Source organism: Cervus elaphus, chromosome 4 (assembly GCF_910594005.1).
Source record: "Cervus elaphus chromosome 4, mCerEla1.1, whole genome shotgun sequence".
NCBI lineage: Eukaryota > Metazoa > Chordata > Mammalia > Artiodactyla > Cervidae > Cervus > Cervus elaphus.
This window is the reverse complement of record NC_057818.1, coordinates 12,324,448-12,341,750: the sequence shown is the minus strand read 5'-3', so window position 1 is coordinate 12,341,750 and position 17,303 is coordinate 12,324,448. Positions and strand designations below refer to the sequence as shown.

The following is a 17,303-nucleotide window of genomic DNA, read 5'->3' as shown; positions in this document are numbered from 1 at the left end:
AGGGCTGGGCTCCCTGGACCTGTCAGGCTGGACTCAGCCACAGGAAGAAGCGGGCAGGGGTGAAGGCCACAGGTAACGGTGGGGGACGTGGGGACAGGACTGGGTGAGGAGCTGGGATGGGCGCCCGCACAGATGCTTAGCTTGGGTGCGAGAGGTGTCTCCTAGCAGCACCAGCCTCCTTCTCTTCCCTGCCGCTTAACGAAAAGCATCTCTCAGGTAACTCCCAGTCCCGAGTCTGCAGCACTGAGGGGCGGGGAAGGTGGGTCAACCTCATTGGTGTGGAGCAGGCCCCGAGCTCCTCCCTGGTTCTCTCTGGGGCTCCCTTGGGCCTCCTGATGGCCTGAGATGCCTTCTGAAAGGGCAGTTTGGTGTCGACAGGGGCGAGGGTCTCGGCCTCAGTGGGTCAGTAGTCGGCCGGAGGGGAGAGGCGGCCCTGAGCTGGGCTGGTGTCCGCGCTGGTCTCTTGCTCAGTGTTAACTCCGGGCCCCGGGGTGGAGGCGGCACCCGGAGAAGGGGACCAGAGAGGTTGAACAGCAGTTCTGTTCCTGCCAGCCACTCTCCTAGAGCCGGAAATCTTCCTCCTTTGCCCCCTGCCGTCACCGCCCCGAGTGAGGGACACGTCTGCTCCAGCACAGGGGCCTGGGGCCTGGGGTCCCGGACACAGGTTTCCCAGCCTCGAGCGCTGGGAGGACCTCTCCCCTCGTTTTACAGACTGCAGTTTCTGGGTCTGATCGTCTGGATTCTTCTGTCCTCTGTTGTCACTTGCATTTCCTTTTAAGATATTTTATTTGTTTGGCTGCGCTGGGTCTTTACTTGCGGCAGGTGAACTGAGCTATGGCATGTGGGATTTAGCCCCCTGACCAGGGATGGGGCTCGCCCCCCACCCCGCACTGGGAGTGTGGAGTCTTAGCCTCTGGACCACCAGGGAGGTCCTGACTTGTGTTTCCTGCCAGTGCAGCCCCTTGAGAAAGAGCCACTGGGTGGGACTCAGAACACCTGGATGAGTGTTCTAGGCACCTGCAGTGGGATCCTTCAGTTGTACCAATCTGTATTATTTCACAGTTTGAAAAAAAAATGAAGAAAGTTGCATTCACTTCCTGCATGCCCTTGTGGCCTGAGGGCTGGGGTGGGCTTTGGGGTGTGATGTGCCTCCCTCCGCAGGGCATGGGAGGACAGCACGGTTACTTTGGGCTGTGGATCGATGTCGATTTCGGGAAAGGACACAGCAAGGCCAAGCCCATGTGCACCACGTACGGCAGCCCTCAGCTGTCGGCCCAGGAGGACTTCCAGTTCCAGAAGTTGGAGGTGTGGGCGGTGGGAGACGCCCCAAAGGCAGAGCCGGTGAGCGTGGGAGTGCTTCTCCCCTCTCAGCTTGATCTGTTGCACGCGTTTCACACCTCCACCTGGAGATGGTTTTCCCCAGACTTGTTTCCAGCAGCTGTCGCTGGCCAGAGGAATGCCCGTGGGTGCACAGCCAGGCAGGGAGTCCTGTCTGGGATCTGTGGGGGGTGTCCTAAAAGAACCACCCCAGGGAGGTGGGGTCCCAGATGGATGGGGGCTCCTTTGCAAGCTGAGGAGGGTCTGGGGTCCCTTCCGGATCCAGGGTTCAACGATGAGTTGTTGGCCTCCTTGCACCGCATCACCCCCCAGCGATGGCCTCCCAGAGTGGGGGGGGACACAGTGGGGGTGGGGCTAGAGCCCCTGCCCCCCACATTTCCCTTGTGGCATCAGTAGGGCCCCAAGTCCACTCTGAGAAACGTGCCAGCGGTGGGACACCACTGGCTGGTTTTGGTCACTGAACACACCCCTCCTTCCTTCTTCCCAAGGCCAGGAACAGGAGCATTCTGGACGTCGACCCTGAGGCCCGGGCCCTGCTGAAAGTCAGTGGGCGGGGCTGCCACAGCGAAGGGTTCCGGGAGGTCCCCGATGAGCAGTGAGGATGGGCTGGTGCGCTGGCGCGGCCACCCTGGAGCCGGAGCGCAGCCTGCCCACCCTCCCACATCCCGCGGAGGCCTGACTTTGGTCCAGAGCGTGCGGTTCATGTCCTGGCGGTGCCCAGTCCGCACAGAGTACAGTTCCTCTGTTGCCATATGTCCATCGGTGGGGGTGTCTCCCCCCAGAATCCCGAGCATACAGCTAGCAACCTGATCCTTAGACTTGGCTTGTTCCCTAGGGATGAAATCCAAAGAGGATGCTGAGATGTTGAGACTGGCCAGAACTGGCATCTTTGGGGACTGGAGTTCTTGTAGTGGTGGTGGGGGGGGCGTGTTTCCACTCACTGGGGGTCACTGGGCCTCTGCTCAGGCCCCCCAGTTAAGAGCCTTGAGGCGCCGTTTCTTCTGGTCAAGGGAATCCCCGTGCTTTGGGGAGTAGCTTCCTCTGATATGGAATTTCTGTATTTCTAAAAAAAAAAAGCGTTAGCAGTATACTAACAGCGTATAGCTGGAGATTTTGAAGGTGACAGTGACCTGGGTCTTCAGTGAGGTTGGATGTCAGCCTTTGTCAGCTGTTCTAAGTGGGTCTGTGCTCTAGAGCACATGGGAAACCAGGAGGTGAGCCGAGAAGCAGAGTGGCGGTCCTGTTTCTGATGTAGACGTGGGGACACTCAGGGCTGAGAGTCCTGCTGATCCAGGCCTGTTGCAGGAGCTGGGGGCGAGTGCCTTGACAGGACCGGCCTGGGCTCCTGGCCTCCCAGCATCACCTCTTGCTGCCCCCCAGGGGATGGTGTTTATCTTGGCCTTGTGGACTTGCCATCAACAGTGACCCTGCCATGCTAGCGGAGATGTGAGTGGGCTGGGCCCTGTCCAGTCTAGCCCCGTCCCTTGGGGGTGGCCCAGAGAACCTCCTGACACGCTGAGCATCGAGCTCAGGGGTGTTGCAGGCCCGGCCCTAAGACTTCTGCCCCTGTCCTCCCTGCTCCACGCTGTCCTGCTGCAGATCTGACAATAAATGCTGCCTTATTCTTGAGTCGGCCCCGATTTTAAGCCATAGTGACCAAGCTGTGTGCACTTGCGGGCTCTGCGTTTTCTACAGGAGGCTCATGAGACCTGCTGCTGAGCCCTGAGCAGAAGGCCTTGCACATGGGCCTTCACAAGGAAATGCACACTCGCAACGGTGACACGCACACTCCGTCCTGACTGACTTTCCTTATAAAAGGGCCAGTTTTAACAGCTTCTCAGGTGCTTCTGTGGCTGCCTAACTGATGGGAGGCAGACACAGGATGTTGCGATCCTCAGATATCCGTACCATGATCTGAAGAATTAGGCCCCGAGTCTTCAGTCTGTTACAGACTTTTTATAAAAATGCAGTGGAATAATACCTTGCTAATAAAAGGTCCCTTCAATACCATTTACTGTCTGTGGCTGTCAGAGAGGCTGGAGGTGTTTCTGCGGCCTGTTTTCTGCTTCGTGTCTCTTCTCACAAGAGTGCAGGTCATGCCCAGGGGCCTGATGGTTTCCCAGGACAGCTCAGGTACAGGTTGGAAGCAGGTGCCCAGCCCAGGTGCTTGGTAACCCGGGGGATGTGTGCCCTCGTGGAGGGCACGTGGGCGTGGGGCAGCCGTGGGACCCCCATGAGCTGAGGGCCTGAGCACATTGACTGGTGACCGGAGGAACCACACTTCTCCTGGGCCTGGGAAACCTGCAGTGCTAGTTTTAACACATGAGGAATTTGCTCTTTGATAAAAAGGGGGATTAAAAGTTCGGGTCGTAAGGGAGGCGGTCTCCCTCCCTTATCAGGACACGGATCAGGGTCCGTGAAGGTGCTGGAAGGAAGGGCTGAAAAGTGCTGTGTGTTAACTTTTTAACACACGGCTTTTAAACAGCATAACTTTTAAAACAACTTTTCAAAGCATGGCTGCTGTTATCTTTTTTCCCACCATAGTTATTTTTTGGAAATTTTTTTCTGTTGAAGGAAGTTTACTTTAAATTCTCGACTGCTTTACAATTTTCAAAAGTCTCTCACACGTGATTTTGTAACCCCATAATTTTCCCCCACCCCCCTCTATCACCCCTCTCCACTGGTAACCCCTAGTTTTTTCTCTGTATTTGTGAGTCTGCTGCTTTTTTGTTTGATTCAGTAGTTTATTTCTTAGATTTCATGTATAAGTGATACCAGACCGTGTTTATCTTTCTCTGACTTCAACTCAGCACAATGCCCTGTAAGTCCATCCATGTTGCTGCAAATGGCAGAACTTTATGGTTTTTTTTATGGCTGAGTAGTATTCCATTATGCGCGCGCGCACACACACACACACACACACACACACATCACATCACATCTTCTTTATCCATTCATCTGTTGATGGACCCACTAAAAAGATTAGCTTATGCATACATGGAAAAAAAGGTCAAAATACAAAAGGGTGTAACTTGAAAGCTAAGTCTAACTCTTGTGCCCCTCCAGCCTTTTCTTCCCTAGAGGTGAAGTGTTACACACCCTGGTCTGTCCCTCACCTTTTTTTGGGTAGAAATGGTTCTGTATCTACCCCTTTGTTCTCCCCAACTGTGTGACGTCCCGTGAGATGGATGCCCCATTCTTTCTGGCGTTCAACTATCCCCGGCTGGGGAACGGTCTGTCTGTAACTATTCGCCGCTGGAGTGAACATCGTTTATGCTCATCTGTCTCTGGTTCCGTCTGGAGGCTGCACCTTTAGAAGCCAAGTTACTGGATCAAAAGGTACATGCTTTTTTATTTAGATATTAAGAAACCAACACACCTCTTTCAAGCTCAGTTTATACTTTTGAGACCCGGAGTGCCCATTGGCCATGTTGTCACCAACAACTGTATTAAAATTTAGTTTTTGTGTACCTGCTACTCAAAAACCATTTTTTTCTGCTGTGCTTTCTAGTCCTTCTCCTAAATCTTTGCTCCATTCAAAATGTATTTCCTTTTTTAAAATTTTTTATTCTCTTTAACATTTTTTAAATTTTATATTGAACTATAGTTGATTTAGAGTGTTACATTAGTTTTAGACATACAGCGAAGTGATTCAGTTTTATGATAGAAAGACATAAGAGCTATTTCTGTTACTACCTTGTTTTTTTTTCCCCTTCAAATGCTTGATTCTGTCTGATCTTTGGTAGCACTTTGACTACTTCTAAAATGTTTGATAGGGGACTTTCCTGGACGTCCAGTGGTTAAGACTCCGTGGTTCCCCTGCAGGAACATAGGTTTGATCCCTGGTCGGGGAAGTAAGATCCCACATGCCAGGAGGCGCAGCCAGAATACTACATCTTGATAGTATTTTCAGGAGGGCACTAAATACTGATGCACGTAGGCAGAACTGACACTGGCTGACGCTGCTTCTTCCTCGAAGAACAGGAACATCCAAGTTTGCTACATAAATTTGTTGTCATTGCTGGCTCTGTGAGTGGGCTCTCCCCCACCTCCACAAACCAATGACTGCATTCTGGGAGGCTCTCAACATAGTTTTGTACCCAGTTAGCTTGCTGAGTTCTTTTATCCAGTGGTTCTCGACCTTGAGCCCACATCAGAATCACCTAGAGTCCCCCCTGCCTTTTTTTTTTTTTTAACAGAATAGTCCAAATTTTATTTTTTTAAAAAAGACATGTTTATGTAGATAGTAAAATGTCTGGAAGGTATATAAATGTATACCCAGATCTTAATGTGTTACTTCTTCATGATGGAATGAAGTGACGGCTTTCTTCTCTATGTGTGTGCTTAGTCGCTCAGTTGTGTCCAACTCTTTTGTGACCAATTGGACTGTAGCCTGCGAGGCTCCTTTGTCCGTGGAGTTCTCCCATGCAAGAATACTGGAATGGGTTGCCATTTCCTTCTCCAGGGGATCTTCCCAACCCAGGGATGGAACCGGAGTTTCCTGTGTCTCCTGCACTGCAGGCGGATTCTCCACCCGCCGAGCCATCGGGGGTTTATCTTCTCTATAATAGTTGACATCTCCAGAAACCATACTGCCTTTCCTCCTGCCCCCACACCCCAATCCTGATGCCTGGAGAACAGGTCGGGTATATACAGTTCTTTGTTTCTTTGTACCACTTGATATAATTCTAGGCATACAATTAGACACGATAAATTTTATCATTTTATCAGTTTCTAAGTCACTAAGAGTTAAGGTACTGTAATGAAGTGACTTGGCCAGGATCACACAACTAATTAAGGGTTGTGTGTGTGTGTGTGTGTGTATGTGTGTATGTTGTGTGTTAGTCGCTCAGTTGTGTCCGACTCTGCGACTCCATGGACTCCTCTGTCCATAGGGTTAATCAGAATGAAATCTAGGGTTCATACTCCTAGTCTTTCTTTTGAAAAAACTTTCATTTATATTTGAATACTTTTTTAATAAAAAGGGAGAAGGCAATGGCACCCCACTCCAGTACTCTTGCCTGGAAAATCCCATGGATGGAGGAGCCTGGTGGGCTGCAGTCCATGGGGTCGCTAAGAGTCGGACACGACTGAGTGACTTCACTTTCACTTTTCACTTTCATGCATTGGAGAGGGAAATGGCAACCCACTCCAGTGTTCTTGCCTGGAGAATCCCAGGGACAGGGGAGCCTGGTGAGTTGCCATCTGTGGGGTCGCACAGAGTCAGACACGACTGAAGTGACTTTGCAGCAGCAGCAGCAGCAGCAGGTAATAAAAAGAGGGAATATAATCCACCCCCAGAGTTGAGTTTAGTAGTTTTGGGTAGGGATCTGAGAGTTGACATCACTAATAAATTCCCAAGTGATGCTGCCATGGCTGGTGTAGGGAACCTCGCATCGAGAACCACTGCTGGGCACTGTTTCTGATTATCCATGAATTCTCTGCAGGCCTGCAGCTATTAGGATCTTTTTTTTGTCTGAGAAAAATATTTTGCCTTAATTTTCAAAGGGTTGTTTTTGCTTTGTTTTTTTAAAGATATTTTGACATTTCCCCCCAGCACTGTTAAGCATCTTTCTATTATGTTTTGGCTGTGTGACTTCTCTTTTTTTCCTCCAGCTTTACTGAGATAAAATTGACACACAAGGTTATCCAGTTTAAAGTGTACACTGTGTTGATTGCACCTAGTGTGATGGGAAACCTGGAAATAAGGATAATTTCCCTACTTTTCTGATTTCTAGACCTTTCTTTTTGTCTCTTGTTGTCAGAAAATCCTTTCTGAGTTTTATTAATAATGATGCCTCCTTCTCATTCTTGACTTGAAATGACCTCAGGTGACCTCAGCCTGCAGCAGCTTGAAGCAGGGTTTTGGTACCCAGCCAGCGATGGAGGTCAGGTTGTGGCAGTGAGAGAGTGGAATCCTAGCCCCCAGACTGGTGGTCAGGGACAGGGTAGTGCCAACTCCTGCCCAAGCCTCCGGCCTGTCCTGAAGACATCAGTCTTGCCAGCCCCAACGATGAGGTGAGCTAATTACTTAACACAAGTGTCCTTCTCTCTTTCTCTGCTCTCCTTCTATGGTTTGATTTCTCTGGAAAGCCCTGAGGGAGGGGGAGGTTATAGCTGTGGCAGCCTTGCGTGGCAGGTGGAGTTCCGTTTCTGGTTCCCCGTGGTCGGTTCTGCCTGGCTGCAGACCTCTCTGCCATCTTTCAGCTGCAAGGGTGGACGTGTGTTGAGAGCAGTCTTGGGGACTTGCCTGGCAGTCCAGTGGTTGGGACTTTGCGCTTCCACTGCAGTGGGCATGGGTTCCATCCCTTTCAGGGAACTAAGATCCGGTGTGCCACACAGTGTGGCAAAAAAAAAAAAAACAACCACCAACAAAACCAGTCTTGGGGCTCAGGCTGTGGGGAGTCCTGGTTCTGGGAGGGGAGAGACCACACCCTGCTCAGCTTCAGAAGCCCAGGCCCTCTTTGCTGAGGCCGCTCAGGCCATGACTGGCTCTCACCACGTGCTCTGGGGTCACGAACATGAGGCTGTGTGTTCCCCACTTGGCCACTTGTAGGCAAGCACAGATTAAAGCCAACAGAATGATCGTTGGGCCCCCTGGCATCACCCTTAGAGATACCCAAAGCCCCCATTTTGTGGATGAGATGGGCAGAGTGACCAGAAGCCCAGATCCTGCCCCCTGCTCCTCTGTCCCCGCCCCCCACCCCGTGTTCCCCTCCTACCAGGGGCTGCGCAGCACCCAGCTATGGCACAAATATGCAGCCAGACGTGGTTAATAAAAATCACTGTAATTTAATAAATAGTGCTGTGTTTCTTGGCAGCTTCCTCACGGTTCATCCCAGGGCCCGGCAGGACGGAACAGTGGATGCACACGGGGACCGAGGACTCAGGGCTGGGCCTGCGCTCCCCACTGGCTCCCCAGGAACAGCTAGGTGAGCGGACCCGATGCTGTCGTGTCCTTAGACACCTCTCGGACGGGACGGGGCAGGCAGAGGGCCACAGTCACATAAAAATAGAGATTTAGGGACCTTTTCACGGGTCAGGGTCCACTATACATCTTCCTGGGGGGTCTGGGCTTTCTGGGCTTTGCAGCAGAACTTTTCACATAGTTTGAAGAACTCTGACAAAATGAACACGGATGAGGCCAATCCGGTTAAAAGCAATAAATCTGCCAACAGACAAAAAAGAGAAAAAGGTCAGAGAGTGCACGGCATACCCTCTGGTCCCTGGTCCCTCGATGCCCAGCACTGGCACAGTGCCCGGCGTGGCCACGGAGCTCTGTCCTCCGCCCCTGTCGTTTGGGGCAGTTGCAGACAGAGGTGAGGGGCCCGGACCCAGGAGCTGAGGGCCAGACTGTCCACGCCCCCTGAGCGGGCAGAGATCTCCCCAGCCCGGGATGCAGAACACTGCAGAGCCAGCTCCACCAGGACCTACTGGTCTGTGCAGGCAGCTCAGAGCCAGACTTCCCTGGTGGCTCAGTGGTAAAGAATCTGCCTGCAATGCAGGAGATGTGGGTTTGCTTCCTGGGCCGGGAAGATCCCCTGGAGAAGGAAATGGCAACCCACTGCCATATTCCTGCCTGGAAAAATCCCACAGACAGAGGAGCCTGGTGGGCTACAGTCCACGGGGTTGCAAAGAGTCGGACACGACTGAGCAACTAAACAACGGGGCTGGGGAGCAGGCCGGCCAACTTCGGCTGTAAAGAGAGCCTTCCTGGGGCAGACACCCCGACCGTGGCTCCCAGTCCAGCCCCACCCTGACTTATCCGGGTGGCCTGGCCCCTAAACTACCCCCCGAGCCTCTGCTTGGCTCCCTGTTGTCGAGGATCCGTGACAGCCGTGGTGCCTGGCACGGACCTTGCACTTCTTTAGACGGGGTGAGCTGATGGAATTCCCAGTGGATGGAAACAGCTGTAAAAACACTGTTTTTTTTTTTCTTTCTTTTGTCTGCACTCTCAGAGACCCTGCTTTTTAGATTTCGGGGGAGAAAAAGCTGAAAGTCTCTAGGTGTTTAGCGTCCTTGTGTCCACCACCTCAGACACAACCGATGGTTTTGTGGTCTTCGGATCCTGGGCAGGGCCGGCAGTCTCACCAGCTCCCTTGCCCACTGGGATCTGAGGTCCCCAGTGGAAAGCTGGGCTGGTGGTCACCCCGGAGCCCTCCCCGCACAGGCTCTGCTCACTGCCGCTCTCCAGGCCACTTCTTCCCTCTCTGTTCCCTCCCGTCAGTGTTTCAGGCACAGGAGGCCCAGCTACCCTGCACAGCTTTCATAGAAAGACGGCGCGGCTGCCGGAAGCCTGGGGAGGATGCTGGGGAGCACGCCTGGGGCTCTGCCCAGGGTGGGTGTGCTTGGGACCTGGAGGGCCGCAGTGGTCTCTACGTGTGGCCTTCTCAGCAGGAACTGCCGGCCGGCCCAGTCTGGTCTCCAGGTAAGCAGGGTCCCTGTCACACAGGCCCCGTTACAGCCCCTGGCGGGCTTACACACTCCTAGGGCTTACACACTACTAGGCCCAGGCAGCATGTCAGAGGCTGAGCCAGCGTAGACCGTGGTCCATCCAGCTGCCCCGGGGCCTCACCGCACCCACCTGGGGCCTCCTGTCCCGGGATGGAAGGGGGGTGGCCAGGGTGTTGTGACCCCTCTGCCCTCCCCTGACTCCCAGCAGGGGCTCCAGCCCCTGAGTCTCGCGCCTTCTCCACACCCGCACTGCGTCCCCCCTTCCCGCCCGGTGCTCATGTTCAGGCACAAGCCCAGTCCCCTGGGGACAGGATGGCCCCTCGAGGGGACTTCACGCCCCGGGCAGGCAGTGAGGACGGCCCCCGGTGAGCCCTCCCACTCACCGAGCGCCCCCAGGCTCTCCGTCTGGAAGACCCTCTGCAGGGGCGGCGTGTAGATGACGGCCAGCTGGCCCAGGATGGAGCCGAGCACGGAGTAAAGGAACGTGCGGTTCCGGAGGAAGCCGATCTCGAAGATCAGCTTGGTCTGCGGGGGAGAAGAGCAGTCAGCGCATAGGAGCCGCTGGAGCACTCGGGCCGGGAGGCCGCCATCCCGTCCTGCCGGGGGCTCACCTGGGAGCGGCAGGTCAAGGCGTTGAAGAGGTCGAAGAGCACGAAGCAGGTGAAGGCCATGGTCGTGGTGCGTGGGGTGCTTGCCCTGTCCTCAGGCATCTGGAACATGAGTGCGCGGGGTGAGGAGGTGCGGGGCAGATGGGGGACCCCGCTCTCGGGACTGTGTTAGAACCTGTGCCTGGCTGAGTGCCTGGACTAGACAAAGGTGGGGCCTCTCCACTTTCCGGAGGTCAGGATGCAGGATGGAGCCAAGCCGCGCCTCTTGGGGTGGGATGAGGTCATGCTCGAGAAAAGCTGAGAAATGGGGGTGATCCAGCGCCCCGGCCAGCCCCTCTCCTGCACACAGGCGATCGGGTGCTCACACGCCGGCCTGATTCTCTCCCTAGGTCACTGGCTCTCTCAGCACAGGGGTGCCTGAACCTGCGGGGCCACAGAACGGTGACCCATGGAAAGACCCCCTGCCTACAGAGGAGAAAAGAGTCTCTTCAGACTGGACTGCTACAGGTAAAAGAGTGAAATCAGAACATTCTCTAACACCACACACAGGGATAAACTCAAAATGGATTAAAGACCTAAATGTAAGACTTGATACTGTAAATCTCAGAGGAGAACAGGAAAAACACTGGCGTAAACCACAGCAACACTTTCTCTGATCCTCCTCCTCAAGTAATGAAAGTAACAACGAAAATAAACACGTGGGACCTCGTTAAACTTACTTCAGAGTGCGAAATGTAACATGGCAGGGGTTTTTGTGTGCTTGACACCGTGTCCGGGAAGGAAGGGCCTGAACCTGGAAGCTTTGGGGCCTGCTGGTCCAGGCCTCACAGGGCTGGCTGACCCTCAAAGGCCCAGTGGACCTTGGTCCAAAAGGTAAGTTTGTTGCTTTGTAAAGCCATTTTAGTGTCCTTGACCAAGAGGACGATGCAAGAGGCATCGTTGCCTGGATGAATAGAGGGTATGCTTTCAAGCCCTGAGACCCTGAGTCTAAGAGCTTGAATTTTTTCCCCATGTATTTTTAATTGGAGGATAACTGTGTACCGTGTCGTGTTGATTTCTGCTGCACACGCCGTGAGTCGGCCGGAAGTATGCACGTGCTGCCTCCCTCCCGAGCCAGCATCCTGCCCGTCTCGGTCATCACAGAGCTCCGAGCCGAGCTCCCCACGCGGTGCCGCAGCGTCCCACTAGATGTCTCTCTTACACCCAGGAAAGTGGATGTTTCAGTGCTACTTCCCGGAGCTGCATCCTCACAGAACATTCCTCTGAGGACTTTTCCGGTTGTCCTTGATATTTCTAAGTCAATGAGGAGTATCCAGTTTTCAAGTCTTAACAGCTACTTATGGGGACTTGGCCCCCATCTCTGGGATTTGAATGGAAGGGAGTCATGGCCCACCTTCCTGTCTTAGAAGCTTACAGTGATCATGTTTCTCTGCTCCCCTTGGGGACTCCTCTCTTTCTTGCCTCACAGTTTGCCGCTTACAGTGGAGGCTCAGCGGGCAGGATGGCAGTGCTGCAGTTCTTTCTGGACCTCTGGCAAAAGGGAGTCAGCAAGGAAGACCACCACTCCCCCAAGGCTGGGTGTTCTTGGTACGTGCTGTCCACAGCCCTTCACTGTTCTCGGAACCCTTTGCCAGTGCACTAACCTCTTTGGAGACAGACATGTTAATTTTCTTTTGCACAATACTTAGTACAGTGTCTGAATTAATTATTAACATTTAAAATATGTTCTTTCTTAACTCCCCCATTTGATTTGCTCACAGCCTATTCTGTTCCTTCGTTTGGCAGAATTCTGCAACCTCACCCACTACTGAAATTGCTCGGTCCCTGATGTATTGGTATTGATTTGTTTCTAGTGGCAGCTTGTCCTAAAATGTGGGTAACAAGCAGCTGTTTCATAATAAAGTTGTTGCGTAGTACATGCTCTGTGTGGAATGCAGAGAAAGATCCAGATTCCGCGTAACAGTGCCAGAAAGTATAAGTAGCCATTGTTCAATTCACAGTAGTGCTATTTCTCTTTTGTGGCCTTTTAGACTTTTGTTGCCCTAAAATTTCATTTTGTTGGGAGCCCGCATTTTCTACCTGGTATTTCTTGACAGGATTTTTTTTTCTACTTTAGTTTCTAAATAAGATTCTGTATTTCAAGAAAGAAAACACTTTTGCACAGCAAAGGAAGTCATAAGTCATAAGCAAATGAAAAGACAACCCTCAGAATGGGAGAAAATATTTGCAACTAAAGCAACCAGTAAGGGATCAACCTCCAAAATATACAAACAACCCAATAAAAAAATGGACATAAGAATAAAATAGACATTTTTCCAAAGATGATGTACAGATAGATGGCCAAGAGGCACATGAAAATATGCTCAACATTGCTAATTATTAGAGAAATGTAAATCAAACTACAATCAGATACCAGCTCCCACCAGTCAGAATGCCCATCATCAAGAAGTCTATAAACGCTGGAGAAGGTATGGAGGAGGGCAACCCTCTTACACTGTTGATGGGAATGTAAATTAGCACAGCCACTATGGAGAACAGTATGGAAGTTCCTTAAAAAACTAAAAATAGAATTACCTTAAGATCCAGCAGTCCCATTCCTGGGCATATATCTGGAGAAAATCACAATTTGAAAAGATACACGCACCCTGATGTTCATAGCAGCACTAGTCACAATAGCCAAGCCATGGAAGCAGCCTAAGTCTCCATCGGCAGAGAAATGGAGAAAGATGTGGGGTGTGTGTGTATATTATATATAATGGAATATTACTCAGCCATAAAGAGTGAAACAATGCCATTTGCAGCAACATGGATGGACCTGGAGATTATCACACTAAGTCAGACAGAGAAAGACAAATATGATATTGCTGGATGTGGAATCTAAAAAAAAAATGATTCAAATGAACTTCTTTACAGAACAGAAACAGCCTCACCGACTTCAAAAACAAACTTCATAGTTAACAAAGGGGAAACGTGGAGGGGAGGGATAAACTGGGACTCAGGGATGAATTTATATACAAGGACTTACTGTATATAGCACAGGGAACTCTACTCAATATCCTGTAATAAACTAAGAAATAATCTGAAAAAGGATGAATGTAAGTATCACTGGATCACTTTGCTGTACACCTCAAACTAACACAATATGGTAAATCAGCTATCCTCCAAGATAAAATAAAAGTTCTTAAAAGAGGTAAGGTCTCCCAAATAGCCACCTCCTGGGACTAAAACAGGACTTTCTCTCAGAGCTGAGGTTGTTTCCCGGGGGTAACAGCAAGCAGGAGAGGCACTGGGTCCCATCCTTTCTCTGGCGGTGCAACCCCGCGGCCCATCCGCCTCCACCCACCGCCTGCTGCCCCTCCCCCACACCCCAAGGACCCTGAGCCCCGGGGGCGGACCGCACTGCCTGGCTGGCCGAGCCCGCGAGGACGCCCTCACCTCCTTCCAGAAGATGAAGAGGGTCCCGCTGATGATGGTGGTGGCCGAGAGGAGGATCCGCAGGACAAGGGCTCGGCTCAGGATCTGGTCCTTGACGTTCCGCGGCGGCTGCCGGAGTGTGTCCTTGTCCACTGGCTCCACACCCAGGCTGCTCGGGACAAAACCGGATGCTTTGAGATAAGCCATTGAAAAGACGTGTAGAGGTCGAACACACAAGGTCATGCTGAAGTGATGCGCCAGGGTCCACGTGGAAGGCCTGGACAGGCGTGGGCAGTGCCTCCAGGTCATCTGGCCCCCTCCCTCATCGCCCGGCTCCCCTCAGCTCCTTCCCGGGTACCCCCCACAGCCTGGACCCCGCGGACAGCCCTGCAGGTCTTCCACCTGCGGGGCCACAGAAAAGCCTGCCCTCGGCCGACCTAATGATCCTGAACAGTGCCGGGCCACCCATCACCTGGGGGACCCTTCCAACCCAGCTTGGGCCTGGCCTCGTCCCAGTTGGCCTGGAGAAATGTGGTCTGCCTTCAGCCAGCTCTGAAATAGGATCAGCCAGCAGGGTGGTGTGGGGACACCGAGGAGGTAGCACACTGGGGGAGCCCCTCTTAGGCGGGTACAGCTGCGGTCCATCTGTGCGCACACCCCGTTCCCAGGAGGAGCATGGAGAAGAGGTCAGCCTCTGGCTGGCCGTGGGGGGAGTGAAGCTGTCACTGGCGATGATTAGATCAGTAATAGTAACACTTCAGCGGCCCCACCTCCCCTGTGCTCAGACACAGGCAAGCCCCTCGCGTGCTCACATGGTCCTCCCTGCCCCCAGAGCCCATCCTGCCTCCTGTGTCCCTCTGCTGGCCTCACATCCCCTCCTTACCCATCCAAACACTAATTCCCTAAGCGCCTGCTGTGTGCCAAGCACCACTGCAGAGCCGAGGACCCTGCAGGGACAAAGCCTTCCCCCACAAAGCTGCATCCTAGAGTGGAGATGGATTATGATCAGATAAACAATGAAACAGTTTCCCCTCTAGGCAAAAATAAAGCAGGGTAAGGTGGCTGGGAGGGAGGAGGCTGCTGCTAGAGTAATCAGGGAGGACTTCTTGGAGGCAGTGACCAGAATGCAGGTAGCCCAGGGAGAGCCTTTGAGGCAGAGAGTTTGCCATCGCCCGGCCAGCCCACTGGATGCCTCTTCCCGTGCTCGTCATGTCCCCCTGCATGTCCCCGCCAGCCCGCTGCCTCACCTCTGCGCCGGCGGCCCATCCATGATGATGTTGATCCACAGGATCTGCATGGCGTTGAGGGGGTTGGGCAGGTTGCACACGGTGGACAGCGTGATGAGGCTCAAGGCCGAGATACTCCTGCAGGGCACACACACGGCCGGTCACCAGCTGCTCCCGGACCCGGCCGGTAGGGGGTGCCGGCCTGGACTTACGTGCTCAGCTGAAAGCGGACAAAGTTCTTGATGTTATGAAAAATCCCCTTGCCTTCCTCCACTGCGTTCCTGCAAGAGAGGAGAAAGCGTTTACTGAGAAAGACAGCAGGGTGGGAAGAGTCAGCCAGCTCCGTCAGTTGCTAAAGGAAGTGATGGTGTCACAAGTGGTAACATTTCTCCTTGCTGGCATTCTCGGGAATAGTAGAGGAGGGGGATGTCCTAACAGGTGTCACCAGCCCCTGGGGACAGGTCCCCGAGCCACAATCACCCTTCTGTCTGAAGACTGCACATAGATTATTCTCTTGTCTGAGCCCCAGGACCCCAGCCCTCACCCAAGACTCCCAAAGTGTTCACCAAGGAGAAGGGGCCCCTGACCCTGCTTTCCGTGGTGGGTGGGCCTGGGGACACTGTGTACATCTGCCACAGCAGAGCAGGGGGCCGCCGCCCCAGGCATTTCTGTGACTAAGGAGCCACCTGAAGGGCGGCTTACATGACAGCCGAGAAGTCGTCGTCCACCAGGATCATGCTGGCGGCCTCCTTGCTGACGTCTGTCCCCGTCTGCCCCATGGCGATGCCGATGTCTGCTGACTTCAGGGCGACCGCGTCGTTCACCCCATCCCCAGTCATGGCCACGATCGCCCCCGTCTCCTGCAGAGCCTTCGGAAAGAGGAGCCCCGGGGGGCCTGCAGCCTGAGCACCTGCCTTCCAGACCCTTTTTCCCTGTTGCTCCTGGTCTCCCACCGCACCACAGCCAGGGCACCAGGCGAGCTGTGACCCTCTCAGCCTCAGCTTTTCCATCTGCGAAGTGGGATCACAGCCCCTCCTTTTCAGGGCTGTGGTGAGCCCTAAACTAAGACCACAGAGGGGACAGTGCCAACAACAAAAACTGTCTGGCCACCTGCTTCTACAAGGATGAAGTCACTGGCCACTGCAGCCGCTGACCTTCCACACCTCCCGAAAGCTGCTCAGGGTGGAGATGGGGAATGAGGGAGAAACCCACAGAACAGGCTAGCTATTTTCAGGAGCGGATGTTAACAGCCTCGATTCTTACATCCTTTCATATCCAGAAAAGCGCTAAAAAGTCATCAACAGAGCCATCTGCTCCTCGTGACTAGCAGCAGGCCCCCGCTAAAACGTGTGCTTGTCAGCACGTCACCAGAGTCGCATCTCTGGTGTCACAGAGTCCCTCCATCTGTCCTCCCCGCTTTGGGGTGGTTCCTCAGCGCTACCCGAGATGCTGTCTCTGGGCTATCGTCCTCATTCTGCCTCAAGTAAAACTTAACTCGAAACTCAGAGGGTGCTTTTTTGTTTTCTTTCAGTTGACAACCATCAACAAAGAATAATCAGCTTGCCCCCGTGAATCCATGTCATGCTCAATAGGTATTAATATTTTCTTTGAAGAATGACTGGCACAGAGATTCACTCTGTAGAACTAAAAACACCCCAAGTAACACAGAAGAGAAAAACACAAGCATTAAAGAGCAACTTTTCAAAGCATCTGTGTGCAGGAAAAGCAGGCATCTGCAGGAGTCTCACTCTAGCCCTCTTGTTTATGATGCACTGTCGCACCAGCTCTCTCCTGGGCACCGCTGCGCGCCAGGCAGCTGCCAAAGGCTTCCTGGGCCCGGCTTCGTTTCACCCTCTCCTCCTCTGCCTGTGAATTAGCTGGCATAGCTCACATTCTCCCCAGTTTACAGATGAGGAAACTAAGGCCTGGAGTTAATACACCAATACAGGGATACGCCAAGCAGCAGCAGCTAGCCAAGGCTGGCCGCTGCGTTCCTCCCTTTGCACCACCCCGTTCCCACTCCCTGCCTTTGGTGGACGCGGCACGGGGCCCCCCCAGTTCTCTCCCCAGGGCCGGGGCAGCTGCCCTGGGGCCCCCGCTGGGCCACCCGTGAGCAGAGCCGCCACTCCCGCGAGCTGTGCCCCGAGGGACCAGAAGAGGCACACGACTGACCTTGATGATTTTGAGTTTGTGCTTTGGGCTGGTCCTGTAGAAGACAGACACCTGGAGCCGGAGACGGGGGGGACAGAGCGTCAGCGCTGAG

At 53.3% G+C, this 17,303-nt stretch overlaps 2 protein-coding genes across 18 annotated transcripts in view; one reads left to right on the top strand and one right to left on the bottom strand.

Annotated features, from left to right (window-relative positions):
- MEAK7 (MTOR associated protein, eak-7 homolog) overlaps positions 1-12,542 on the top strand; it is a 28,822-nt gene extending 16,280 nt beyond the window's left edge. For 4 of the 16 annotated variants that reach the window (XM_043898186.1, XM_043898185.1, XM_043898187.1 and 1 more), the window contains exons 7-8: positions 1,162-1,341; positions 1,827-4,808. In XM_043898186.1, coding sequence (XP_043754121.1) covers positions 1,162-1,341; positions 1,827-1,937 — 291 coding nt within the window. In that variant the 3' untranslated portion in view covers positions 1,938-4,808. Of the gene's footprint in view, positions 1-1,161; positions 1,342-1,826; positions 4,809-5,803; positions 6,379-7,157; positions 7,357-8,159; positions 8,271-9,565; positions 9,767-10,188; positions 10,453-10,789; positions 10,908-11,428 lie in introns of those variants that run through there. The other 12 variants (XR_006340454.1, XR_006340453.1, XR_006340455.1 and 9 more) reach the window with 12 other exon arrangements.
- The window catches only part of ATP2C2 (ATPase secretory pathway Ca2+ transporting 2), a 74,835-nt gene continuing 65,645 nt past the window's right edge, over positions 8,114-17,303 (bottom strand). Inside the window, exons 20-27 of one of the 2 annotated variants that reach the window (XM_043898184.1) lie at positions 17,213-17,263; positions 15,743-15,909; positions 15,253-15,321; positions 15,062-15,178; positions 13,836-13,983; positions 10,404-10,502; positions 10,176-10,317; positions 8,114-8,506 (exon numbers count right to left, since the gene is read on the bottom strand). In XM_043898184.1, the coding sequence (XP_043754119.1) occupies positions 8,388-8,506; positions 10,176-10,317; positions 10,404-10,502; positions 13,836-13,983; positions 15,062-15,178; positions 15,253-15,321; positions 15,743-15,909; positions 17,213-17,263 (912 nt within the window). In that variant the 3' untranslated portion in view covers positions 8,114-8,387. Of the gene's footprint in view, positions 8,507-9,789; positions 10,318-10,403; positions 10,503-13,835; positions 13,984-15,061; positions 15,179-15,252; positions 15,322-15,742; positions 15,910-17,212; positions 17,264-17,303 lie in introns of those variants that run through there. The other variant, XM_043898182.1, reaches the window with a different exon arrangement.